Source organism: Nothobranchius furzeri, chromosome 10 (genome assembly GCF_043380555.1).
Source record: "Nothobranchius furzeri strain GRZ-AD chromosome 10, NfurGRZ-RIMD1, whole genome shotgun sequence".
Classification (NCBI taxonomy): domain Eukaryota; kingdom Metazoa; phylum Chordata; class Actinopteri; order Cyprinodontiformes; family Nothobranchiidae; genus Nothobranchius; species Nothobranchius furzeri.
In genome coordinates, this window is record NC_091750.1 from 35,124,589 (window position 1) to 35,151,385 (window position 26,797).

General features: G+C 45.6%; 4 protein-coding genes across 55 annotated transcripts in view; 2 read left to right on the plus strand and 2 right to left on the minus strand.

Moving 5' to 3' along the window:
• susd2 (sushi domain containing 2) overlaps nucleotides 1–11,607 on the minus strand; it is a 53,009-nt gene extending 41,402 nt beyond the window's left edge. For all 3 annotated transcript variants that reach the window (XM_054730274.2, XM_054730273.2, XM_070555559.1), the window contains exons 1-10: nucleotides 11,405–11,607; nucleotides 11,106–11,304; nucleotides 6,132–6,280; nucleotides 5,707–6,052; nucleotides 3,902–4,091; nucleotides 3,745–3,830; nucleotides 3,404–3,672; nucleotides 1,789–1,932; nucleotides 1,346–1,498; nucleotides 809–1,060 (exon numbers count right to left, since the gene is read on the minus strand). In XM_054730274.2, coding sequence (XP_054586249.2) covers nucleotides 809–1,060; nucleotides 1,346–1,498; nucleotides 1,789–1,932; nucleotides 3,404–3,672; nucleotides 3,745–3,830; nucleotides 3,902–4,091; nucleotides 5,707–6,052; nucleotides 6,132–6,280; nucleotides 11,106–11,304; nucleotides 11,405–11,471 — 1,855 coding nt within the window. In that variant the 5' untranslated portion in view covers nucleotides 11,472–11,607. The remainder of the gene's footprint in view (nucleotides 1–808; nucleotides 1,061–1,345; nucleotides 1,499–1,788; nucleotides 1,933–3,403; nucleotides 3,673–3,744; nucleotides 3,831–3,901; nucleotides 4,092–5,706; nucleotides 6,053–6,131; nucleotides 6,281–11,105; nucleotides 11,305–11,404) is intronic.
• A 219-nt stretch (nucleotides 11,608–11,826) lies between these two features.
• si:dkey-174n20.1 (retinol dehydrogenase 14) lies at nucleotides 11,827–13,455 on the plus strand. Its single transcript, XM_015960511.3, has 4 exons — nucleotides 11,827–12,168; nucleotides 12,255–12,497; nucleotides 12,583–12,885; nucleotides 12,968–13,455. Exons 1-4 carry the CDS (start codon nucleotides 12,048–12,050, stop codon nucleotides 13,225–13,227), a joined length of 927 nt encoding a protein of 308 aa, XP_015815997.1. The 5' UTR covers nucleotides 11,827–12,047; the 3' UTR covers nucleotides 13,228–13,455.
• Nucleotides 13,456–19,902: 6,447 nt separating this feature from the next.
• On the plus strand, nucleotides 19,903–21,722 carry LOC107386219 (zinc-binding protein A33). Its single transcript, XM_015960470.3, is given in 2 exon segments — nucleotides 19,903–21,327; nucleotides 21,330–21,722. Coding segments are annotated over 2 exon segments (1,428 nt in total). The 5' UTR covers nucleotides 19,903–20,063; the 3' UTR covers nucleotides 21,494–21,722.
• Nucleotides 21,723–25,716: 3,994 nt separating this feature from the next.
• The window catches only part of camk2b1 (calcium/calmodulin-dependent protein kinase (CaM kinase) II beta 1), a 92,505-nt gene continuing 91,424 nt past the window's right edge, over nucleotides 25,717–26,797 (minus strand). For all 50 annotated transcript variants that reach the window (XM_054730292.2, XM_015960492.3, XM_054730290.2 and 47 more), the window contains one exon: nucleotides 25,717–25,915. The gene's annotated coding sequence lies outside the window, so the exon portion shown is untranslated. The remainder of the gene's footprint in view (nucleotides 25,916–26,797) is intronic.

Sequence of the window (26,797 nt, forward strand, 5' to 3'; positions counted from 1 at the left end):
TGTCTTGGCCCCGCCCCGGTTGCCTAGGAGATACGTCATCAGTATCCGCCAAGACGTGTTCCAGTGTTCATGTTCTACCGAGGCGTGTTCTCCGTTTGTTAGCCGTTAAGCTAGCTGAGCGAGGATACACGGCAGGTGTCTTGTAGCCTAGCCTTGGTCAAAAAATACCCAGAATACACCGTGGCATTTTCAAAAGGACGGCGGATCAGAAGCCGGCAGCTACTTCAGGGACAATTTTCAAGTTTAAAAGTAAGTCAGCTAATTTAAAATGTACTTTTAGATCCAAAGAAGTTATCTGTGGTTGGTTAGTAGCTTAGTAGTTTCAGCTTCGGTGGCTAGCGGGTAGTAACTCGCTTATATATTTAATTTAATAAACATATACACAATTTAAAAAGTAAAAGGCTCGTTATATATTTATGTCGAAACTAATACGTATAAAATATAACGTTATCTCCCGTGTCACGTGACGTTACGTGACGGCCGTGGAAGCTGCGGTCACATGATGCAAGTCTGTTCCATTTAACAGTTTTCTTTGACCAAGGAAGGACAGCGTCCTTGTGAGCAAGGCGCCTGGCCTCGCAAGACATCACCTCGCCAGGCCAGGCGCCTTGACGTTGAGTAACACACTTAAGACACGCTCCTGTGTTTTAGACCAGATTTTTATGGTTTTATGTTACAAAGCTGCCAATATTTTTCAACAACTGGGCATCATTTATTTCATTTCCAACAACATTTTGATGGATATTTCCAGAAATTATTGGTAAAAACTACACATTGTCTCTTTAATGAACACACGAAGCAGACTCACATTCAGATGCAATAGTAAAGATTTCCTCCAGTGTGGCGTTGGCTGAGGAGGCGACGTTTCCAGCAGGGGTCACGAGGTCATCAGATGGATTTGAGTTCATCTGGCCGAGCAGACCCCGGGTCTTGTTGGAGAACTCTGCCGGAAGCAAGACGGTGGACGTCATGGTTCCTTCATCCAGACGAAGCTCCACGGCAGCTCCGGAGGAGAACATCACCGTCACGTTCTGAGGACTGGGCACAAACACAAACACACCTAGGAGAAGATGTTTAGATTTAGTTTAAACGGGAAATTATTACAAAAATGATAAAAGTCAGATAAAAACATTCAACATTACTTAACATCAGTGAGAGAACTGTAAACTGTAGATGTTGGAATGTCCTTCAGGACCGCGTTTTCATTCATCCTCGCCCCTAACACTAGAACTGATTGTGAAAATGGCTCCCCATGTCTTTGATCAGCTCCACCTCCACCAGCTCAAACCTCTTCTGACCCCCAGGGGAAGTAATCACAGCGAAGGAGCAGCTTGAAGCGCCTCACCTTGCAGATCCATCCAGCTTTGCTCAGAAAAAGGTAAAATGCTTTTGTTCCTCAGCACCTGAAGATGCTCGCCTTGAAGTCGCACCTCGATGACATCAGAAGAGTTCTCCCTCATAGCCACTGATGCCAGCCGTGTGGCTCGGACCAAAGTTCCTCATGACAAACAAACAAAACCTCCTTTCACTTACAGATGAATTATAATCTGGAGTTTGAGTAAACGTTATTATTCCAGACACTCCATCTCACCGATCTAACGACAGAACCTAAATCACCTTTTTTACTGTTGAGAAACGACTTTAAAGAAAAATCATTCTAGAGGACATTCAAACGCTTCCTGCAGGACTCCAGAACAAAGGAAGCTGTGGGACAGTGAGGGGTGAACTGGGAACATTGGGATGAAAGAGCAGATACAAGCAGGGCATTCTCGTTAGACGGAGACTCACCGTTCTCAAGTTTCACCCGCTCCGCTCTGACCTGAACACTCAGCGCTCGGTGTGGAGAACGCACCAGGTCGTACTCTCCTCTGCCGCTGAAAGTGTACCGGAGGCCATCAAAGGTCCTAAAGTGGAGACTCCCAAGGACAGCAGCTGGAGGGCACGGAGGAGGAAACAGCAGTGAGACACATACACACACACACACACTCATACACACACATGCACACTCATGCACACACACTCATACACACATGCACACACAAACACACTCATGCACACACACTCATACACACATGCACTCATACACACACATGCACACACACAAACACACTCATGCACACACACTCATACACACACTCACACACACATGCACTCATACACACACTCACAGTCATGCGCACACACACTCATACACACACATGCACACACAAACACACTCATACACACACTCATACACACATGCACTCATACACACACATGCACACACACTCATACACACACTCACAGTCATGCGCACACACACTCATACACACACATGCACACACAAACACACTCATACACACACTCATACACACATGCACTCATACACACACATGCACACACAAACACACTCATGCACACACACTCATACACACATGCACACTCATGCACACACACTCATACACACATGCACACACAAACACACTCATGCACACACACTCATACACACATGCACTCATACACACACATGCACACACACAAACACACTCATGCACACACACTCATACACACACTCACACACACATGCACTCATACACACACTCACAGTCATGCGCACACACACTCATACACACACATGCACACACAAACACACTCATACACACACTCATACACACATGCACTCATACACACACATGCACACACACTCATACACACACTCACAGTCATGCGCACACACACTCATACACACACATGCACACACAAACACACTCATACACACACTCATACACACATGCACTCATACACACACATGCACACACAAACACACTCATGCACACACACACTCATACACACACTCACAGTCATGTGCACACACACTCATACATACACGCTCACACACACGCACTCATACACACACGCACACGAACTCATACACTCATACACACACATGCACACACAAACACACTCATGCATACACACACATGCACTCATACACACACACGCACTCATACACACACACGCACTCATACACACACATGCACTCATACACACACATGCACTCATACACACACATGCACACACAAGCATACACACACATGCACTCATACACACACACTCACACACACACACGCACTCATGCACACACACCAGATTTATGATCTAATATTTTCCACCTGGTAACTGAAGTCTACCACTCATTCACCGGTCGTGTAAACGGATCATTTATTAACCGCTGTTCTGGAATTCATTTGTGTTTGGATGAAAACTGCTACATGAAGATGAACACATGATTCACACGCTCACTAACGCTTATAGATGCCAGGTTTTATAACAAATGAAGCCAAGGAAACCAACTCAAAGCTAACAGGTTTCTTTGCTCTAACTTGATGTTTTTCTTTAAACTGACAGTTTCTAACAGTCCTACCTGCTCTGGGCGGACGGTAATTACGACATCCACTCGAAGGTCGACGGTTGAGGTAGAGGTGGCAGAGGTCGGACCACAGGCAGCAGTAAAAGAAACTGGTCACGTCATACAGCCAGTGGGAATACCCAGGAATACGAGGGGGCGTCCTGTACGGAGGCGCCCCCCAGTCGTGAGCCCTGTCTGGGGTGCTGCCACCAACCGAGTCCCACGTCAGAACAAGATCTCCAACGCTGTCATAGCAGCACTGCTGCCCTGATCCATCACTGGGACTGTAAACAAGGAGGGAAGCCTCATTACGGAACAAAAAGCTAGTTTTAAACGTCCGTGCTTGTTGTCTCTACCTGGCCTGAACCGATCGAACGCAGTGGACACTCCCGGGGTGATACGTGCACACACTTCCTCTCTCGATGTCACACGTGTAATCCGTCTGAAATAAAAACAGGCCGGTTTGTGGGGGTAAGACAGCGAATCAGAGCTCCGCCTCTTGGCTGAACTCACGTGGAATCGTCCTGAATCAGCCCGAGCTTGTGCCAGAGTGCAGGGACAGTCCATGAGCTTGTCCAGGAAGTTGGGGAGCTTCGACTCCAGAGCGTCCCACTGCAGACACCTGTCTCGCGCCCAGGCTGAAGAAGCCTGCTCCAGGTGCCAGGCCAGGATGTGAGCGCTGCTCCAGAGTCCCTGCACGTTCCTGAGCAACACACGGCTATGTACTTTAGTTTAAACTTCTATGTGTGGTTTATAAAAACAGTAACAGCTCAGTTCAGTCAAACTTAGAATAATGTGTGTTTTTATTAGCGCTAGACAGCAAAATTTAGTGTTTTTATAAGCTTTGACACACCCAGAGGAGACAAATTCATTTTGTCCAACAAAAAAAAAATAAAAAAAAAAATAAATCAACATTTAAACATAAAAAAGCAGCATGTCTCCAATTTCCTGGAAGCAAATAGTGAAATAATTTAGTCAATGAAATATCTCAGTGACTTCTAGTCTGGATTATAATGAATATAAAAATATCCACTGAGGTGGGTATCCGTGATGGTGCTGAGGCCATCAGGCAGAGATGCGGTGATGATTGTGATGACATCAGGCTGTGGTGATACTGTAACGGTTGGGCTGTAAATGGTAATTTACTAAATTTATCACTATTTTAAAAGGAGACAAGGCAGTTTTGGCTTGCTTTTAGCGCCCCCTGGTGTCTGTTTAGTAGAACCAAAAATGAAACTTATCGCCTCGCTGAGTGTCCTTTAATGCCTTAATCTAACTAATGAAATGTCTCCTCAGCCTTCATTAGTGTCTACCGGAGTGATTCGTCACCAAATCAAACAAACCAGCTGTGTTCATGATCTAAAGCATGCAGGAAACATGCTGGAAGCAGACTGCAGTGCCAGGTATGTCAGCTGTGTCTGCCAACAACCCAAACCGGCACTCTGAAGTTGCAAATGCAGTCTTCTGGCCACAGAGGGCGGTGGGGGTCTGAGTCACATTTCATTAACCATGTAAAGGGTAGTTTTAATACATACTGGCTCAAGAAAATGATTTCAGAATCTGAAAAAGTTGTATAGTTTGGCTGTAAAAATTTAAAAACATACATTTTTATTTGAACTTTATTTCATTACTGAAATTAAACCAGCTGCATTTGAATTTCGTTTTTTTCTTAACAACAACGACTCTTGCTAAATCTTCAGCAGGCTGCATTTTAAGCATCTGCAACATAGTGGAGTCTAAAGGTTGGTTTATGCTTGACGCGTCCGCGAGGTCCGCACGGCTCCGCGCGGCGAAATTGCGTCATTTTAACAACCACGCCCCTCCACCGCGCCTCCGCACGGCCCAAACTTTCCGCACCTCACACCTAGGAAATTTTCTAACCACGCAGATGGTCGGACGCAGAAAAACATGGCGGACTGGCAAGAACTAGTATGGCAGAGGTTGGTAAATACAGACATTTGTATGATTCAGCTCTCAGAGATCACCGTGATCAACATGTTGTTAATAATTCTTGGAGAGAAATAGCTCGCACTGTCGGAAAAGACGAGGACGCTGTTAAAAAATGCTGAAGTGCCATGCTGTAAACAGTAATTTCTACTTCTACTATGGTGTAGTGTTGGATGCATGCTGTAGAGCTCCATGCTGCCCCCTACAGTTTGGGAGAATATTGGCTCACCGCAGAGACGAGCCGCATGAACCATAAACGCTGCGAGCTGTGAAGCGCGTTCCATCCGCGAGCCGCATCACCAAGCAGAAAGTGAATGCGTCAAGCATAAACCAAGCTTTAGCAACCTACGGGTTTGTGGTATAATCGGTACCTTTCTCCCTCTGACTTAGAGCCGGCTGTGATGCGGATATTCCCCAGCTCCCACTCGGAAAAGTTCCTTTTGAGCTCAGGAGGAGTGAAGCTGAAGTCTCCTGTGTTGGGATGGTTCCTGCTGAGGGAGTACAGGAAGCTCATCTCAGCCTGCAGAGCAGACGCTCCATCTGCTGCGCTCCCGCTGACCTCTCTGTAACCCCACAGCTCCACATTGACCTCCTCTGCTTTGAGTAAAGAGCGGTTCCACGTCATCCGAAGCTGTCCTGCTGTGTTCGGGGTGCCATAATTCTGCCACTGGGTTGTGTTCATCAGGGTGACTTCAGGAGCAGATCTACTGGGATGGACTAAAACATAAACAAATTGAAGTTAATCAGGTTGGGTTTAAGCATCAAGAGGATGAAATGGCTTATATCAGCGCCTTACCTGACAGGTACTTTCCTGACCTGTCAAAATTACTTCCATCTGTAGAAACGTCCAACGGTATCCAACCCGTCTCATATAACAGAGGGGATATGCAGAAAGCATGGCCCTGTTCATCAATAAACCCCTCTACTTCTACTTCACCTTTGAACCTGCATCAAATAAACAGAATAAACAATTTATGCAAACAAAGCCACAAAACTGTCTGAAACTGAGTTTACAGCAGTTTTTCTTCCTGAACTTTAGGTTAAATTTTATTTATCGTCATCGTCGTCTTCCTCCGCTTATCCGGGTCCGGGTCGCGGGGGCAGTATCCCAACTAGGGAGCTCCAGACTGTCCTCTCCCCGGCCACCTCCACCAGCTCCTCCGGCAGGACCCCAAGGCGTTCCCGGACCAGATTGGAGATGTAACCTCTCCAACATGTCCTGGGTCGACCCGGGGGCCTCCTGCCAGCAGGACATGCCCGAAACACCTCCCCAGGGAGGCGTCCAGGAGGCATCCTGACCAGATGCCCAAACCACCTCAACTGACTCCTTTCGATCCAAAGGAGCAGCGGTTCTACTCCAAGTCCCTCCCGAATGTCCGAGCTCCTCACCCTATCGCTAAGGCTGAGCCCGGCCACCCTACGGAGGAAACTCATTTTGATCGCTTGTATCCGCGATCTCGTTCTTTCGGTCATTACCCAATAGGTGAGGATTGGGACGTAGATCAACCGGTAAATCGAGAGCCTGGCTTTCTGGCTCAGCTCCCTCTTCCCCACGACAGATCGGCTCAGCGTCCGCATCACTGCAGACGCCGAACCAATCCGCCTGTAGATCTCCCGATCCCTCCTACCCTCACTCGTGAACAAGACCCCGAGATACTTAAACTCCTCCACTTGAGGTAGGACCTCTCCCCCGACCCGGAGTTGGTAAGCCACCCTTTTCCGGTTGAGAACCATGGTCTCAGATTTGGAGGTGCTGATCCTCATCCCAGCCGCTTCACACTCGGCCGAACCTACCCAGCAAGAGCTGAAGGTCAGAGCTGGATGAAGCTAGGAGGACCACATCATCTGCAAAAAGCAGAGACGAGATTCTCCCGCCACCAAACTCGACACACTCCACACCACGGCTGCACCTAGAAATTCTGTCCATAAAGGTAATGAACAGAACCGGTGACAAAGGGCAGCCCTGGCGGAGTCCAACCCTCACTGGGAACAGGTCCGACTTACTACCGGCTATGCGGACCAAACTCACGCTCCTCTGGTAAAGGGACTGAATGGCCCTTAACAGAAAGCCACCCACCCCATACTCCTGGAGCGTCCCCCACAGGGTGCCCCTGGGGACACGGTCATAAGCCTTCTCCAAATCCACAAAGCACATGTGGATTGGTTGGGCAAACTCCCATGCCCCCTCCATCACCCTTGCAAGGGTATAGAACTGGTCCACAGTTCCACGGCCAGAACGAAAACCACATTGCTCCTCCTCTATCTGAGATTCAACTATCGATCTGACCCTCCTCTCCAGTACCTTGGAGTAAACCTTTCCAGGGAGGCTGAGGAGTGTAATACCCCTATCGTTGGAACACACTCTCAGGTCACCCTTCTTAAAGATGGGGACCACCACCCCGGTCTGCCACTCCACAGGTACTGCCCCCGATGACCACGCAATGTTGCAGAGACGTGTCAACCACGACAGCCCTACAACATCCATAGCCTTGAGATACCCAGGACGAATCTCATCCGCCCCCGGTGCTCCGCCGCTGTGTAGTTGTTTGACTACCTCAGCAACTTCTGCCCCCGAGATTGGACAGTCCATCCCCAGGTCCCCCGGCTCTGGTTCCTCCTCGGAATGCGCATAGGCTGGATTGAGGAGCTCCTCAGAGTATTCCTTCCACCGTCCGACTATAGAGCTCCGGACCCCACGTGACTCTCAGTTAGTGGACGCCATTTTGGCAGGAAAAAAAGGTAAACAAACACGGATGTAACCATGAACATGAACGTGATCCGCTTGGATTTTACTTTGTCGGAGTTTACTTCACACTTTAAAACCGAAGAAATCGTTTTATATAGTCAGAAATTAAATAGACTAAACATCTCCGACCCTTACCGTGCCCCTGGGATACTTTTTTAAAACGCCAGAAGCTGTCGGAGCGGACTTCTTACCGGCACAACACCGGACCTGGCCGGGGAACCCCTTGGAATTCCCCCGGCCGGAGGAGCTGGGGAGAGGTCTGGGACTCTCGACTCTACTGCCCGCTCCGACGCCAGAAGCTGTCGGAGCGGACTTCTTACCGGCACAACACCGGACCTGACCGGGGAACCCCTTGGGATTTACCCGGAGGAGCTGGCTCCGGCGGCTGGGGAGAGGGAAGTCACGCTACTGCCCCCGCAACCCGACTCCGGATACGCGGATGAAAATGGATGGATGGATGGACAAATAACAGATTTACACGTAAGTAGTCTCGGTGAGACAGATAATAGCAATCCAAAGTGCTTTTTATGTGTGATCTGACAATTGATCAACCATTGCTTAAAAATTAAATACAGCTTAGCCGGTTAATTGCTGTGATCATAAAACACGGAAACAGCAGCAGGCAGAACTCACGAAGCAACGTTTTACGTGATGTTTACTTGCTGCTGTGAATAATAAGACAGAAAAAGCCACTCCGTTTAGGAAGCCCACTAAGAATCATAATAAAAGCATTTAAAATAAATACCATACACAGTTGAGGAAACGTTGGTTTAAGTGATATGAAGCGGTCGCTGCATAAGCGAAAACCTTTACTCTCGGGGTCCCACAGTTTCATTTTCGCCCGGTCACTAGCGCGTTTTATTATAACGATCCAACGTTTGCGGCGCTGCGGATCTTGGGGAATCCTGTAGATGGCTCATTCCTTATGTCATCCGCGTCTGTTCTGCATCCTGGGGCACAACAGGAATCTACCATATTTCCTGTCTGATTGAGTTTTCTGACAATAACAAATAGCCCAGCTGCCGACTTCTGCCTGCCAAATGGCGCCGTTTCGATTTGAACTGTTGCATGCCGGGAGAAGTGACGTCAACTCCCGGAGCTCTATAGCCCCAGTTGACGTCAGCAGCTCCCCATCCCCACTGTAAACAGTGTGAGCGAGTTGCTGCCTTCCTCTCCTGAGGCGCCGGACAGTTTGCCAGAACCTCTTTGGAGCCGATCGATAGTCTTTCTCCATGGCCTCACCAAACTCCTTCCACGCCCGAGATTTTGCCTCGGCAACTGCCACTGCTGCACCCCGCTTGGCTATCCGGTACCTGTCTGCTGTCTCCGGAGACCCACAGACCAGCTCTGCCCTGTAGGCCTCCTTCTTCAGCCTGATGGCTCCCCGAACCTCCTGTGTCCACCAGCGGGTACGGGGGTTGCCACCACGACTGGCACCGGCCACCTTGTGACCACAGCTAGCAACAGCCGCCTCAACAATCGCAGAGTGGAACAAGGCCCACTCGGAGTCAATGTCCCCCACTGCTCTCGGGACGCGGTCAAAGCTCTGCCGGAGGTGGGAGTTGAAGACGTCTTGACAGGTTCTTCTGCCAGGCGTTCCCAGCAGACCCTCACTATGCGTTTGGGTCTGCCAGGTCTACGCGGCATCTTCCCCTGCCATCTGATCCAACTCACCACCAGGTGGTGATCAGTTGACAGCTCCGCTCCTCTCTTCACTCGGGTGTCCAAAACATACGGCTGCAGGTCAGATGATATGACTACAACGTCTATCAGTGACCTGCGACCTAGGCTGCCCTGGTACCAAGTGTACCGATGGGCATCCTTATGTTCGAACATGGTGTTCGTTATGGCCAAACTGCGGCTTGCACAGAAGTCCAATAACGAAACACTGCTCGAGTTCAGATTAGGTGGGCCGTTCCTCCCAATCACACCCCTGCAGGTCAAGCTGTCATTGCCCACGTGAGCATTGAAGTCCCCCAGCAGGACAATGGAGTCCCCTGATGGAGCACTATCTAGTACTCGTCCCAGGGACTCCAAAAAGGGTGGGTACTCTGAACTGATATTTGGCCCATAAGCACAAACAACAGTCAGGACCCGTTCTCCAACCCGAAGGCGCAGGGAAGCTACCCTCTCGTCCCCCGGGGTAAACCCCAACACAGACAGAGAGTCTTGGGGCTAACAAAAAGCCAACCCCAGCCCTCCACCTCTCACCCGGAGCAACTCCAGCAAAGGAGAGTGTCAACCCCCTCTCAAGGACTTGGGTTCCAGAGCCAATGCTATGTGTTGAGGTGAGTCCGACTATATCTAGCCGGTACCGCTCAACCTCTGCCACTAGCTCCTGCTCCTTCCCCGCCAGCGAGGTGACGTTCCATGTCACAAAACCAGATTCCTTGTACGGGGATTGGACCGCCAAGGCTCCCGCCTCGGTCTGCCACCCGATCCACACTGCACCGGACCCTTCATGTTCCTCCTGTGGGTGGTGGGTCCACAGTTGGATGAGCCCATGTATCCGGTTTGGGCTGGGCCCCATGGGCGAAAGCCCAGCCACCAGGCGCTCGCACACGGGCCCCAACCCCAGGCCTGGCTCCAGGGTGGGACCCTGGTAACCCTCCGGGCCGGGTACTCCGACCCTTTGATTGTATATCCATGAAAGATTCTCTGAACTGTTCTTTGTCTCACCCTTCACCTAAGACCAATTTGTCATTGGAGACCCTACCAGGGGCACTAAGTGCCCCCGACAACATAGCTCCTAGGATCATTAGGGCACTCAAACTCCTCCACCACGATAAGGTGACGGTTCAAGGAGGAGCTTTTATTTATTAAAATACCAAATCAAATATCAGGGTTGAACCCTGGATTACATCAGAAATTTTGATTTATGTCATAATTTCCCTAATCGACTTTGATGATGTGAAAGTTTGAACTAAAAACCCAATAAACGTTCCATTGGAGCCTGATTACATTTTTAATGTATTTGTACTCGACTGATTTCCTGCTTGCATGATTTAAAATGTAAGAACAAACCTGCAGAGAAGGAGTGTGTCAGCAGGAAGAACTGAACCCAGGATCCTCAGAGCTCTGCCACCCAACATTGAGCTGGAGTGGGGGGACACATGGAGGCAGAACTGGTTGTGGTCTGTGCAGCAGGTCAGCAGAGACAAGCATGATGCATGGCAGGAGCATTCCTCTGATAGCTGTCCACACCTTTTCCTGCATGTTTGACCTAAAAAATAGATAAAAAATGTAAACATTTCAGAAATTATTAAATAAAGGTCACTAAGTTTAAAGAGCTATTGTATTTAGGTCATAAAACTGGAATTAACCTGATGTTTGAGGCGAAAAAAATAATATTCCAAAGAGAAAAAGTAATTTCCGGACGTTTGCGTTCATGTTTCCTTCTTAGAGAACAAAATAAGCCTCCACCTGATTAAATCAACCCTCAACCGAGTCTGAGAGCAATATAAAGGTAACCAAAGGTCAGCCAAAGCTGCAAACAAAACAAAAACGGAGACAGCCACGATTTGAACTCGGCCCTGCTGACGATCACATGGAGTTAAGTTAGTTAGGAGTTATGAACCAAATCAACTAACGAGAAAAAGCTCTCGCGAGATTCAAGCTTCGATCACTTGTGTGCGACTTGTAAAAACGTCCAGCCACTTGGTGGCGGTAATGCCATATCAGATATGTGAACGGTAATGCACCCGATCCTCGAAGAAGATAGTTTTGCGCATGCGCACTTGTTATACTCTAGCTTACTTTCTGGTTGTCTTTCATTCTAAACATAACTGTCGTTTGAGAGGTTTCCATAAGTTAACATAAATAACAGTTTTTTTAATGTTCGATTCATCTTCCATAAAACACGCTTAGTTACGGTTATCGCTACAAGATCCAGTATGTCTGCGAAATAGAGACAACACGTCCAGCTAGCAAGCTAAGCTAGCTCCTAGGAGACGAGCTAACAGGAAAATGTATTTTCTCTACACAATTATTGCATCCTTAAGTTTATTTTTTATTTTAAAATGGATGAAAAGGAGGAGATATTTCATGGAGCTGAAAAGACTAGATGGGAAAACGGTTCTTATCACAGGTAAGATAAGCTAACTTTATGGAGAATGCCTGAACAATTGCTGTGTTGTGTTCTCCCACAGAAACTCACCTTTCCTTTACCTTGAGGTGGTAATTCAGGCATTGGCAAGGAGACAGCTGTTGCCATGGCGATGAGAGGTGCCCGTGTCATCATAGCTTGCAGAGACCCGAGCAGAGCTGAGAAGGCCGTCAGGGAGATCAAACTAAAGAGTGGCTCTCTTTGTGTTTTTCCCATGGAGCTGGATCTGGCCAGCCTGCGCTCGGTCAGGGATTTCTGTAAAAGCTTCCTCATGAGGGAGAAGAGGCTTGACATCCTGATCAATAACGCAGGTGAGAGACGTTTGAGCCAAAAGCTGTAAAATGACAACACACAACATATGACTTTTCATCGTTAATCTCTGACACGTGTCCGCAGGCATGCCCGGCGTCCTGGACTGGACCAATGACGGCTTCAGCATGTGTTTTGGTGTCAACCACTTGGGTCACTTCCTCCTGACTAACTTGCTGCTGCCTCGACTGAAGGAATGTGCTCCCAGCCGGGTGGTGACACTTACATGTTCCAACTACAAATATCAGAAACTGGACTTCCAGGACCTCAATTACAACCTGCTGCCCTTCTTCACCTACTGCCGCAGCAAGCTGGCCAACATCTACTTCAGTCAGGAACTGGCTCGCATCACAGAAGGAAAAGGAGTCACATCCTACGCTGTGCACCCCGGTAAGTCCTTCCTTTAACTATCATCTACCCGTCACCACACCGCTGTTTGACACCACTCCTGATGTCTCTTAACCCCCAACAGGTTTTGTCCAGAGCAGCTGGACGTGCCACTACTCGTTCCCGTTCCAGATGCTGATGCAGGTGATCATGTGGATGTTTTTCGTGCCGTGTGAGATTGGAGCTCAGACCGTCATCTACTGCTCTGTGTCGGATGAAGCAGCAGAACACAGCGGGGGTTATTTTGTTGACTGTCAGCCAGCAACTCTGCGTCCGTTTGCCAGAGATGCTGGTGTGGCTAAAAAGCTGTGGGAGGCCAGTGAGAGAATGGTGAGACTGGTGTAACGGTGGCAGCTGAGGAATCTGGGATATCTGTCACGTAGATGAAAATTATTTATTATTACTTCTGTTAAGTTTAATCCGGCTGTGCAGTGGTTAGAGCTGTTGCCTCTCAGCAAGAAGGTCCTGGGTTCGATTCCCGGCCTGGGATCTTTCTGCATGGAGTTTGCGTGTTCTCCCTGTGCATGCGTGGGTTCTCTCCGGGTTCTCCGGCTTCCTCCCACAGTCCAAAAACACGACTGTTAGGTTGATTGGTCTGTCTAAATTGTCTTTAGGTATGTGTGATTCCCTCCAAGCAACACAGACGCAAGCGATTTCTTTTACGGGTTTATTGGACGTCCTTTCATTGTGGACCTCTTCTGTCCTCCTTTCTTAGACCTCCCTTAAACCGTGAAACTAAATATACAGGATAGTACAAGTAAAACATATACAATAATGTGCAACAAAATAAAGACAAATAAATACCTCGTTGGCTGTTTTGCTTAAAACACAAAGGGAATCCATCTGTCCTTCTTTAAATCCTTTCACTAGTTAGTTCTTTAGCAAAAGATTGAATGTTTTCAGTCCATTAGCTGTCTGCTTGCCAGCACTTCATCCAGGCTGTGTGTGTTCCTCACACCTGGCTTGCATCATCAAATTAAGGGTGTGGCTGGCAGAGCAGCTCGTGTAGCTTTCAAAATAAAATAACAGGAAACAACCAACCCAGTGTCTTACAAATGGGAAAATAAATAAATGAAGAAATAAACAGCAACAGCAGTTACACTCCCACCAAATCACACAAAACCCAGTGTGGGATTTCTAAGGAAACTTAGGGGCTGGTCAGACTTAAGTACTTTCATTTGCTTCAATCGATGTAACAAGTTTATGTACAGGTCTGTCAAGGAACACTGTTTTAGTCGTAGGTTCACCCTTTCCATCAAATGTGGTATCACCAACCAACAATCTTACTTTTCGTTCTTTATCATCTAACCCTGGATAGACCTCGGCTATTCTGGCTAGTTTCCATTCATTTCGTGGTGCCTGCTCGTTCTGTAAAAGTACGACGTCATTCACCTTCATGTTTCTTCTGGTTGTCTGCCATTTTTGTCTTTGTTGTAAACTCAGCAGATATTCCCTTTTCCAACGAATCCAAAATTCATTGGCCAAATACTGGACTCTGCGCCACCTTTTTTAAAGATGCAGGTCTTCTTTGACAAACTGCCCAGGTGGAGGAAGGATAATTGTTGACGTCATTGTAAGAATGTGATTTGGAGTTAAAGGTTCAGGTGCAGATGGATCATTCAAATTCTCAACTGTAAGTGGTCGGCTATTGACAATCGCCATTATTTCATAAAACAAAGTTCTTTGAGCTGAATTGTCAAGATTGCTTGTGAGAACACTTCGAATAGTCCTAATCTGTCGTTCCCAGATGCCACACATGTGGCTTGCTGCTGGGGGATTCATTAGGAGTTCACATTTTCACGCTTTCTTTCCCGTCAGTGTCAGAGACTGATGACCATTCATACTGTAGATCAAATGTTATCTGAGGAAATACGTCCATCTTTGCTGTGCAAAGTCGGTCAAAATCCAAGAGTTAACGGAAGTAACGTTAATGATGAACCGAACACCTGCGCACAGCGGAGTGATACTGTTTGTAAACAGTCCCAGTGCTGTTGTGGTCCAATATCAGCACTCTTGGAAAGTCTCTTGACCAATCAAATCACTCGGTCGGAACTAACTGTTGCATAATGTTATTTATTCTGTAAAATGTTAATGAAAACGCTAATTTTGACACTTGTTTGCATAGTTGTGATCTTTAGGCGAAATCCTTTCGTTCTTCAGCACAACTGGTTTCTGACGTGTTTTTATACATAAATACACGACTCAGTGTAAAACCAAACTGCTTTTTCAGGCTTTAACTGCAGTTTCAGCTATGAAATGTTTGTAAAAGATGCATTCTGTCTTTTTTAAAGTTGTTTTCTGACACTTGTGTTTGTTTCCAAAATAAAGTAAATGATTCGGTTTCTTCTGCAGGTTTGTTTTTTTTTCCCACAAGGAAGCTGAACAATAATTTTGACGCTGACAAGGAGTTCAGACACTGTTCAAGTGTAGCACGTAACTTAAAAAGTAACTGCGTAAATACTTTCCTTGAGTTTATTTAGCTGCTTTGCTTTTTTATCTCAGAGTTTAACTATTTATTATAAAAGCAGAAACTCTGTAGCTGCAGCTTTTCTTGGTGTGGTCCTGAGACGTTATGGTTAGATGTTAATCCTGCTTCCTGAAAGATGGCTGCAGGTTTATATTCCCTTATTGGACAGTTTTTCCCATTATCATTTAACTTTAAAGGTATTTAGTTTGTGAAAAATAATCTTTAGTTTTGAGTTGAAATGCGGAAAAACTTCAGACTTTTAGTATGAATTCTGATTGGGTCGTCTTTGGTAAAGTTAAAAAGTGACTCGAACCAATGATTAGAACAAGGCGGCACCTCTTTCTGTTTCAGAGCTAAAATAAGTTAAAATGTAAAAAGTCAAATGTTTTTCAAAAGAAAACTTAAAATTCCCGATGGCTTTAAAACTTTATAAAAATGTTGCGGGACGACTGCAGATTAATTGTGTCCAATAAGATGTGATGATTCCATATAAATATGAAATATCAACCTGACTGATCTTCGAAGTGTAATCAGAAGATTATAGTTACTTTTAGTTGTTCAGGGATCATAAACACACTTCGTATTAATTCAGAAAGAGTCAGCATAAAGTAAAAAAATAGGAATTTTATTCTTTTTCCTAAACTAATGATTTATACATGACAAGATATGAATAATAAGATGTGATATAGTGGATATGAGGTGGTGTGGTGTAAGCTAGATGTTTACCAGAACCTCCAGCTTCACTGGCTGCCAGACAGCCTCAAGGTTCACTTTAAGATCCTGGTTCTGGTCTATAGGGCCTTACATGGACAAGCACCATCTTACATTGGTGATCTTCTTAAGCCTGATTTATGCTTCTCCGTCTGCGCCAGTGCGGAGACAAGCAACGCCATTATCCGTCCTTGCGTAGGGATCCGGCAGGCACGCAAGTACGTACGGAGTCGAGCCCACTTTTTTAAACATCCGTCGAACGAGACGGATTACGCAAGCTTGTGATTGGTCAGGACGCCGCTGTTGTTTACAGCGCCGCCATTGCAAAGAGAGCCGAGGATAACTAGCGGCAGACACGGAGAAGCTTGAAGAATACCTCGCGAAAAAACTAAAAATATGAACGTTTCATCCTCCCGTGACTGAAGGAGTGAAAAGATGCGCAGCAAGCGTTTTATTTGTTGACGGAAATGAAAGGAAACGTGGGTTTAGAGGTGGGAAGCGCATGAAGCGGTGGGAGAATGAGAGACAAATATGTCCGTGTTAAAAAGTCTCTTATATACACAAAAAACACAATATAAACACACGATCTTGGACCGATGCATGACAGGATACCACAGAACAGCGCTACGCCCTCTGTGGTCCTGCCGGACAATTTGCTCTCCCCCTGAGCCTGAGATCAGTGGACTCAGTGGTCTCCTTTAAAAAGCAGCTGAAGACTCACTTGTTCAAGCTGGCTTTTGTATGACCTTCTTCACCTCTCTCTCTTTATTCTGCTCTCCCCACCTATTCCACCTTCCTCAGGATCCACTGGTTTCCCTCTTTCCTGTTCACTCTCTCTCTTTCTTAACATTTTTTAATCATAATTGTCTATTTTTGCTCATTTTAAATATATTTTTAATCATTTTGTAAATTATTGTTTATATTTTACATTTTTTGTTTTTGTGAAGCGCCTCGTGATTTTTATCTTGAGAGGCGCTGTAGAAATGAAATTTTCTTCTTCTTCGTACCTGAGAGAAAATGTGGAGTCTGGGTGTAAAATAATTTGTTGTCTGCTATAAACTAGAGAGTTGGTTATTAACCCGCAGATTTGCAGGTTGGATGTTGAATTCTTCTGTTGTTAAAGGCCAAGAATGTTGCAGAACAAAAGGTTAAACACAAAAGCGCAGGTTGAATATCTGAGCATCTCACTAATTCATGTTGCATCTTCAAACACCTTTTATTACGTCAGAAACAAGAATCCTCTGTTATTGATCCAGTAATAAAACAAAACTACAGTTTGTGTTTAAATGATGATTTTACTGAAACACGCGTAGCAGCAAGCAGTGTTGGGAGTAACGCCGTTTAAGTATAACGGCGTTCTTTTTTAGGTAACGGAATAATCTAACGAATTACTTTTCCCACTGTTGCACCGCCGTTGGAGATAAATCTAGGAATATCCCCCGTAAACGTTCTTTACCAACGAACCTCAGTTCTGTGAAAGATTCAGACAACTGTTTTGCAAGACAGGGTAGCCACTCAGATCTCGTCTGCAGCAGAACGACAGGGAGGCTGAGCAAGTCACCGTTTATTTATAACTCAGAAAGGAAAACAAACAAAAGGGAGGGTTTGACAAGTTACAGCTTGACCTGAACAACTTGACATGAAGGGCATTTGTGTGGGGTGATGGAACAGCGGTGTGTGTGTGTGTGTGTGTGTGTGTGTGTGTTAAGCTTGTGTGCTCTAACAAAAAAGGAGGTCCTCCAGTTCCAGGGATGGACGATTAGTTTCTGTTATAAATCAGGTGAAGGACAGTGTGTGGGAATCTAAAGAATACATTGCATGCAACAGGTAAAGTTTAACTGAGAGCAAAGTTCCTCTTGCACACATGGACGTAATTTGGGGGGTGGGGGGTGGGGGGTGGGAAGACAGTTTTATAGATGGAATTAATCATGTCAGGCATTAATAAAGCATGAAGACACATTAAATTTTTACCTAAATCATTTTATGGTGAGTTTGGATACCTGTTCATCGAGGGTTCATGGGATTGCATGTGGTGTGCCCCAGGGTTCAATTTTAGGCCCAGTGCCTTTTAACCTTTATATGCTCCCTCTTGGCAGTGTCATCAGGAGACACGGGTCCAGTTTCCACAGATACGCTGATGATACACAGCTGTACATCTGTGTCTCCTGATGACACACGGCCGATGAACTCACTTTTTAATTGCATTTTTGACATCAAATCCTGGATGGCAGGAAACTTTCTCCAGCTCAACCAGGACAAAACTGAAGTTTTAGTCATCGGTCCTGAGGCCCAGAGAGAGAAGCTTTTACCAAAATTACAATCACTGTCTCTTAATCCATCTGAACAAGTGAAGAACCTGGGTGTCATCTTTGACTCTGAGCTGACTTTTATCCATCATATTAAAAATATCACCAAAATAGGTTTTTATCATCTAAAGAACATCGCCAGAGTCCGCCCTATTCTCTCTCGGGCCAATACGGAGGCGCTGCTGCATACTTTTATCACCAGTAGGATAGACTACTGCAACGGCCTGCTTTCTGGTCTACCTAAAAAGAGGATTTCAGGTTTACAACTATTACTAAACTCGGCAGCACGTGTCCTGACGAAGACCAGGAGGCGGGAGCACATCACTCCGGTTTTACAATCACTGCATTGGCTCCCCGTGTGTTTCAGGATCGATTTCAAAATAATTTTAACGGTTTTTAAGTGTCTTAATGGTCTTGGGCCGTCTTATCTTTCAGAACTGCTTTTACCGTATGAACCCACGCGGCCTCTGCGCTCCTCTGGCAGCCGTCTCCTTGTCATCCCTAAAGTCAGGACGCATATTCACGGCGAGGTGTCCTTCCAGTTCTACAGTCCTCGCCGCTGGAACGAGCTGCCAGGGGACCTCAGGGCTGCTGAGAACGTTCATGTTTTTAGAAACAGACTCAAGACTTATCTTTTTAGCTTAGCTTTTAACTGAATACTATCACTTTTTAAATTATTTAATTACTTAGGTTATTTATTTATTTAATGTATTCTTTCTTTATTCATGCTTTTTACACCGTTTTTTACCGTGATTTATGATCAACATTATTTTAATATCTATATAACTTTTTATATTACAATTCTCATTTGAGCTCTTTAGATTTTATATTTTAACCCTAATTTAACCTTTTTCCAGCGCTTCCTCTGTGGGAGCTCTCTGCCCCGGCGGCGGTGGTCAGCTGTGGTGGCCTGGGTGCTTTCCAGGTGTGCCTGGGTGGTGGTGGGGGTTTCTGCCCTCCCTGCCCTGGGTGCCCTGTGTCGGTGCCTCGGCTGCTGCCGGGGCGGATGGCTCCCCTGATGGCGTTTCCTTATCCTTAGCTGGTCTGGCTCATCTGATCTCAGTCAATCATGTTTTTTTTACCATGGGGAAGGGGGCATGTATGTGTGTGTGTGTGCGCGTGTGCCGGAGGATGAGTGTTGTGAAGGGTTTTTATTGTCAGACTGTTTTTAAAATTCTGGGGATGGGAGGGAATGTGGGGCCTTTTAAATTTGAGTTGCGTGTATTGTAGAATAAAGTGCTGTATAAATAAAAGTTGATTGGTTGAAATCTTTTTACATGTAACCCAATAAACATTTAAACCGGTTTAACTGTTTGACCTTCTGTTTATTAGAACACTCAGTACAACATGAAGACTTTTATTATACAGATGTTAAATGCAGTAACTCTCCTTTAACAATCTTGTGATAGATATTTCCTACTTAGTAATATTGTTGGGGTTATCTGCTCAGATTGAGTTCAAGTAAACCAAATAGCGCCCTCTGCTGGTGGAAATGTATTATTCATGGCTCAGCTTGTCTCAAGGAAGTAAAAAAAAAAAAAAAAGGAGGTATATTCAAACTGAAAGTTTATTTTGAAATGTTCTTGTTCAGCCTTGAAAGAGGTGCCATTGCAGAAGGCTCGGATATTTGGACTCTGGTTCAAAAAGACAAGTACCTGGTGAGTCTCTCGACAGATAATTAAATATATTTGGAGGAAATGGCTGAAAAACTCCAGGAGAGTTTCCTGAGCTGCTTCGTTTGTTCAGAGACTTTCAGAGATCCTGTGTCTCTGAGCTGCAACCACAGCTTCTGCTCAAGCTGCCTGCAGACGTTCTGGAAACAAGCTAACAACAGAAACTGTCCTGTTTGTAAAAGAAGGTCTTCTAAGGACACCCTAGTGAATTTTGGACTGAAGCAACTTGCTGACTCTTTTGCTGAGAGGCAGAAATCTGGATCATCTGAGACAGAAAAAGGAGAGAAGACGTTGCAGGTGGTGTGCAGCAAACATCAGGAAGAGCCTAAACTGTTCTGTGAAGACGAGCAGAGAGCTGTGTGTCCTGTCTGTGACTTTTCTCTCCACCAGAGTCACAAAGTGGTTCCTGTAGAACAAGCAGTCCGTGAGCTGAAGGAGCAGCTGGAATCGGACTTAAAGTCTCTGCAGGACAAGAGGAACAAATACAAACAAGTGGAGGAAACATACGATGATGTGATTCAACACTCCAAGAAGCAGCTGGTGTCCACAGAGAGACAGATCAGAGCAGAGTTCAACAAGCTCCACCAGTTCCTGAAAGAGGAAGAGGAGTCCAGACTGGCAGCTCTGAGGGAGGAAGAGGAGCAGAAGGAGAAGACTATCAGCAGAGAGATGAAGAGGATTCAGCAGCAGATCTCCTCTCTGTCAGACAGCATCTCTGCTGTTGAAGACGAGCTGCAGAAAGACAACGTGGCGTTCCTCAGCAGCTATAAAGACACTCGGACCAGAACCAGAACCCAGAGCTCAGTGTCAGATCCACAGCTGGGCTCAGGAGCTCTGATAGATGTGGCCAAACACCTGGGCAACCTGTCCTTCAGAGTCTGGGAGAAGATGAAGGACAAGGTCCACTTCAGTCCTGTCACCCTGGACCCAAACACTGCAGAGGGCTGGTTGTACCTGTCTGAAGATCTGACCCGTGTGAGATGTGGAGACACAGAGCAGCAGCTTCCTGATAATCCAGAGAGAAACACCAAGTATACTGATGTTTTTGGTTCTGAGGGCTTCAGCTCAGGGAGATACAGCTGGGAGGTGGAGGTGGGAGATCTTCCTGTCTGGAGTGTTGGTTTGGTTAAAGAGACAGTGGACAGGAAGGGAAAGAGAGATGCTCAACCAAAACATGGAGGCTGGTGTTTTACGCATCACGGTGGAATATACACTACCGGCTCTGATCAGATCATCTCAGTGAAGAAGAATCTCCAGAGGATCAGAGTCCAGCTGGACTACGACGGGGGGACGTGTCCTTCTACGACTCTGAAGACATGTCTCACATCTGCACTCACAGAGACACTTTCACTGAGAAGCTTTTCCCGTGTTTCAGCGTTTATCCGGCTGGAGCTGCTAAAACCTCTCAGATCAAAGTCTGTGAAGCTGAGATTTCATTTCCTGGTTCCGAATAATTAAATTTACTCTCAGAACTTTCCGACTCTGTTCTTTTTGTTTGATTAGAAGAAATGTAGAAAGTTATAAAATGTTTCAGGTAATTTTTAAATCTTCTGGTTCATCTGGACTTTAGTCAGATTTTGTATGGAGATGATTGAGATGGGGGTTCAAATCCCGGTCTGGACCCAATGCCTCCCTGCACACTCAGCATTAAGAGGTTGGATTAGGGAGTTAAACCACCAAATGGTTCCTGAGAGCGGCCCCAAGGGACGGGTCAAACACGGAGAACAAATGTCACACACACACACACCAGTGTGTGTGTGACAACTGATGGGACTAAAATAAAAGGGCAAAATGTGAATAAGTGACTGAATAAACACGTGGAGTAAAACCGACCTTCTATCATAGAACAAGTTTTGCTGATTCAACTTTAAATGAAATATTTTTTGTTCCTGCAGAACGTTAGTTCTAGATATCAGCAGAGAAAATTTCAGACGTGATAATTTTGCATTTGCAAACACTCCTCAACACGTTAGAAGCAACGGCGCGTTTGCTGTTCCCATAAACACAAACTGGCCAGTTTGTATTTAAATGATCAGTTTATTGATAACACTTGAACACATCTGTTGAAGTTAGAGAAACACGTGTAGCACGCAAGAGAACGGAGCAATAACCCGAAGAACCAGAGAACCAGAGGATTAATATTATTATACAGAAGAAACCCGAAGAGACGAAGAGAAACTAGAAAAGAGCCGACAGCAGAGAAATGATTGAAGAAGGTTGGAAACAGAGGGAGCAGGAAAAAGAGGAGAAACCAGCTCAGTGTTGTCAGAGCAGCTTGGCCTCTGCTGGAGGGTCAGGGTGGCAGAAGTTCAGACCGAGCCCGGAGGCTCCGGTTCACCTAACTGATGCATCAAGTCACAGCAGGTCAGACCCATCCCAGAAGCTACACTCCCTCTAGTCTACACGAATCCGCTGTGAACTTCAGCGATAAAAGCATCAGTCTGTTTGTGCTTCTCTTTGTGCGACTGCACCCCCTGCTGGAGCTCTTCCTCTCCGGGAGACGACCTCTGCACCGACAACACAGAACCCACAGAAAAGCATGCAAAATGATCATCAACACATCATCTTCATCACCATCAGTGCCGTCCTTAGTGCCACGGTCATGAATATAATCATCTATAACGTAATAATCATCTTCATTATATCATCTGGAGACAAAAATAGGTATGTGCACATAAAAAGCATAGAGAGGTCGAGTTTACCAGCATTCAGTAGAAATGAACCCAAAAAAAACCACAGAAAAACCAGAGTCCTGTTGATGGTCATGCAGAGGCTACGCTGCTAGTAGCAGATGTGTAATACTGTGTACTCCTTGTTTTACATATGTGAGTCTTATTATACTGATTCTCATAGAAACACACTAAGAAGAACAGAAAAACAACACCGTTGTACTGTACATGCTGCCATTTCTTCCTTTTCGCTCTGGGGAGGGCTGGAGGTCACGTTCAGCGCGACCTTTTGTGTTAAAACGGTTGAAAGTGGACGTCTCTACTCAGCGAAACATAAAAAAGACTCAAAAGAATCAAAATGAGTTGAACTATCTTTAAAAAACAGTCACATGACACGCAACGTCCCTGGAGTCGTACGACAGGACAACGAATTCAAAAACAATAAAAGCACAATTTAAAAAATAAATCCACTAAATAAATAAATAATTATTGAAAATAAATAGAAACCTGAGGACTGTTCACTGAAACGACTGCCGGCTCCCTCTGAGTTTCTTGGTCGGACCAAGCGGCGAGACGAACGCGAAGGCAGCCAACGGTGGATGAGCAGCGTACGGCGGAGCTGATCAGAAATCAGTGCTGCAAAGTCCATCTGCTCCACCCGGCCGCCCCTGGCACAAGCACTTAATGCCACGAAAGGCTGATAACACTTTAACCAAATAATAAAAACAACAAAAACAAAGACCTGCGGCGAAGGCAGGGGACCCATTAGTCCTCTAGGAAAGTAAAAATAAAATAAGCCCTCTCCTTGCACCTCAAATTAAACTCTAAAACCTCTTCTTGGGCTTGTAGAGAAACTAAAGCAACACATTTACATGTTAGTGCACGCACACACACACACACACACACACTCACTTGAGTACAAGACATTACGAAGCAAACACACCCTTCCCAGATCATAACTGATGCTGGCCTCAGTAGGAGCCTCTTGCCTCCAGCCGGCTGCTCTTATGGCTTCAGAAATCTAACGTCTAGTGCTTCAATTTAAAAAACAACCAAAACAGGCTGTCATGTTCTAGTCAGGGCCCTGCGATCCCAACAGGTTAAAAATACCTCAGATTTTCTGAACCAGAGCCTTGCGAGGGTCTCCTAGCAACAACAGGAGCCACCGATGGTGAATCCTCGCCGGTTTTGAGGCACAGACGCCAAAATAATAAAATTCAGTGAGCCCAAGGTAATACTCGTCAGGCCTAAAAGGCTCGGTGTGTTTTAGAAAACTGTTCTCAAACGGGGGAAACGGGGCAAAAATCACACTCTTCTAACTGGGAACATAAAATTCTTTTTGTTCTGAAATAATGAATTAAAAACTGGTCCAGATGCACAGAAAAGGCTCCTATGCTCATTTTATTTTTGAAAATAAATGACTTAGATGTGTGATTTCACCAAAGCTCAGTTTCGCTGTTTAAAGAGCAAGTCACCCCCCAAATCAACATGTTTTTCCTGATAAACTTTATAAATGAGTGTCTAATCGTGCTGCAGACACGTGTCGTCAATAGTTTAGTACTTTAGTGCATTTTAGTTCAAATTTAAACTTTCTGCCTAAAACTGTCAGTGTTGTGCCGTTGTCAGGTAAAAACGCTGCACTGCAGTTGAATTTAAATCTGCCATCGCTATTGGCTAAGAGGTACTCTAGAACGTTAGCTGGTACCATATGATGTCACAATGTCGTTGTGAGCCTGTGTGTGTGTGTGTGAATTTGTTAGCGGCTCCGCCCTCTCGGTCTGCTAGGCAACAGCATTTGTTGCATTTTTCAAACAAGAAGTGGGAGCGGAGTAAGAATCTGGCAGGGGGTGACTTGCTCTTTAAGCTTCAGTGCTTTTACTCTTTACTGACACCTACTGGTGAAGCTGTGTATTGTAATAAAAATAAACTACAGCCGCTTCATTTTAATTTAACCGTCAAGAAATTTAAAAACTAAAATAATCGAAAGTATTTTCTAATTTTTACGGGTAAAATCAGAGCAAATAAATAAAATCTATATTAATATTATTATATATTATTGTGTTTTAACGCTGCTGAGTTAAACGCAGCTTAAAATGCAGCGAGGAAACAACAGCAGGTGACGAATAAAACGGCAAGAGAAAAACAACCGCTGCATGTCTGGCCTACATCCTCACACACACACACGCACGCACACACACATGCACACACTTCGTATTCTCAGATAACGCCCACCTAACACACCGATTCCAAAAATGGACAAAAAAGAAACAAAAAAACGAGCTAAAACAAAAACTTGTCTGTGAATTTAGGTGCAGCGTTATAGCCAACCAACAAGAAGCTAATTACAAAACTTTCAACATCCTTCTCCACCTAATAATCACAATAAACTAAAAATAAATAAAATAAACAACCACTGTTAATAAGGGGAGATAAAACATGCTTCCTTAGAAAGTTTAAACAAAAAGACTTCCTTCAACTCTAAAAACCACTAGCATCAAGGGTTCTGAATTATATAAATGACATGTACAATTACAAATGTGCAACAATAATAATATTAATATTAATGTAAGGCCCGCTGTATCGTATGCGACACACACATTTCTAAACAATCTGCAGACTTAAACCTTTTAAGGGTTTCTGCTCAGGGATTATTTATGTCCTCAAGTGTCACGTGGGACTTTTATTTAGTATAATTATTGTTGTGTTATTATAGAATTGCTTGATACGTTTAATATGAAAGTTAATAATTATCATTACCAATCAAATGTTTAAAATTTTAATAAATGAGTGTTTTTAATATGATTTAATGTGTTGGGTCTTAAAGGGTTAATAATAATAACAATAATAATGATAATTATAGGTTTTACTTAAAACTGTACATACTGTATGTCCAGTGCAGTGTTTATGTCACACGTGTGGATTCACAGGAGGACAACGGGGGGGGGGGGGGTGGGGGGGGGGGGGACCACAGGAAGGAGGAGTTACACCCCCGCCCTCCCCCTCCGACCACAAATCAAACATCCGGTGAGCTGGAGAGAAGAGGAAGAAGCCGGGCGGCGGGGGACAGCTGTGGTGGTGGGGGGGATGCCAGGGGGCCTACGGGGAGGGCACTCGGCCCCCCAAGTCAACACAGGTGGTGTCCTGTCATCCCTCCTCCTCTTCTCTCTCCAGCATCACTCCTGACAGACACAACTAAAGCGTTTAACCCTGAAAAAGAAGAGATATAAAAAACAGACTTTGGTGAAAACCTCCCTGAGCGTTGTCCCGGTTTCACACGGCAAGCATCAGCGGCGCGGCACCGCTTCAGTCCAATTATAGTCTATGGAGTGTTTCAAACCAGCAGCAATGCAGCAATTTCAAGGCGCGTCCCAGAAGCGGCGTGCCGCGCCACGCCTCGCCGCGCCACGCCGCTAAACACAGGATTGAGTTCAATTTTTTTCCCGTGAGCCGTTTCTGGGACACGTCAATTTCCGCAGTTCACACAGTGCGAGACAGGAAACCACACGGTTTCAGTGTAAAATCCCCGGTTATTTTCAAAATAAAATGCAACGATGCGATGTTACATGTAACTTAAATCATGTGACCGAACGGCTTTGTGCACCACCAGTTTCTGTCAAGAAGTGCAACGGTGCGATTCCTAGCGGGGGTTGTGGTCTCTCCACGAGGAAGGTGTCGGAAGTCTCGAGGGATTTTAGAATCTCGCGGGAACGGCGAGGCGCAGCGAGGAAGCCGTGCCGCGGCCCAGACTCTCCCGGTGTGAAAAGGACCAAAACTGGAATTAGAAACCAGACACAGTAAGAACACGTCAACGGTGTGAAAAGGACCGCTTTGAAGTCCGCGAGTGAGCCGCTCCGCTGATGCCTGCAGAGTGAAACCGGGGTTAGAAGTCAGAAGAAAAACAATAAAAAACAAATAAAAACCTAAAGAACAAACACATGGCTGAACAACAAAAACTGGAGAGCAACAATATCGGTATCGGCCCAACGTCTCATATCAGTGCATCTGTGGATTTTAAATCCGTTTTTAACGGACCAAACATAATCAAAAAAGTATAAAACCTAAAGTCATGGCCAGAAAGCCCTAAACGAG

What these genes read in the sequence shown, in the direction of transcription:
- si:dkey-174n20.1 (XM_015960511.3), top strand. Translation starts at nt 12,048, where the DNA reads ATGTATTTTCTCTACACAATTATTGCATCCTTAAGTTTATTTTTTATT. An exon ending in GAAAACGGTTCTTATCACAG is followed by an intron (nt 12,169 to 12,254) that starts GTAAGATAAGCT and finishes CTTTACCTTGAG; the next exon opens with GTGGTAATTCAGGCATTGGC. An exon ending in CATCCTGATCAATAACGCAG is followed by an intron (nt 12,498 to 12,582) that starts GTGAGAGACGTT and finishes ACGTGTCCGCAG; the next exon opens with GCATGCCCGGCGTCCTGGAC.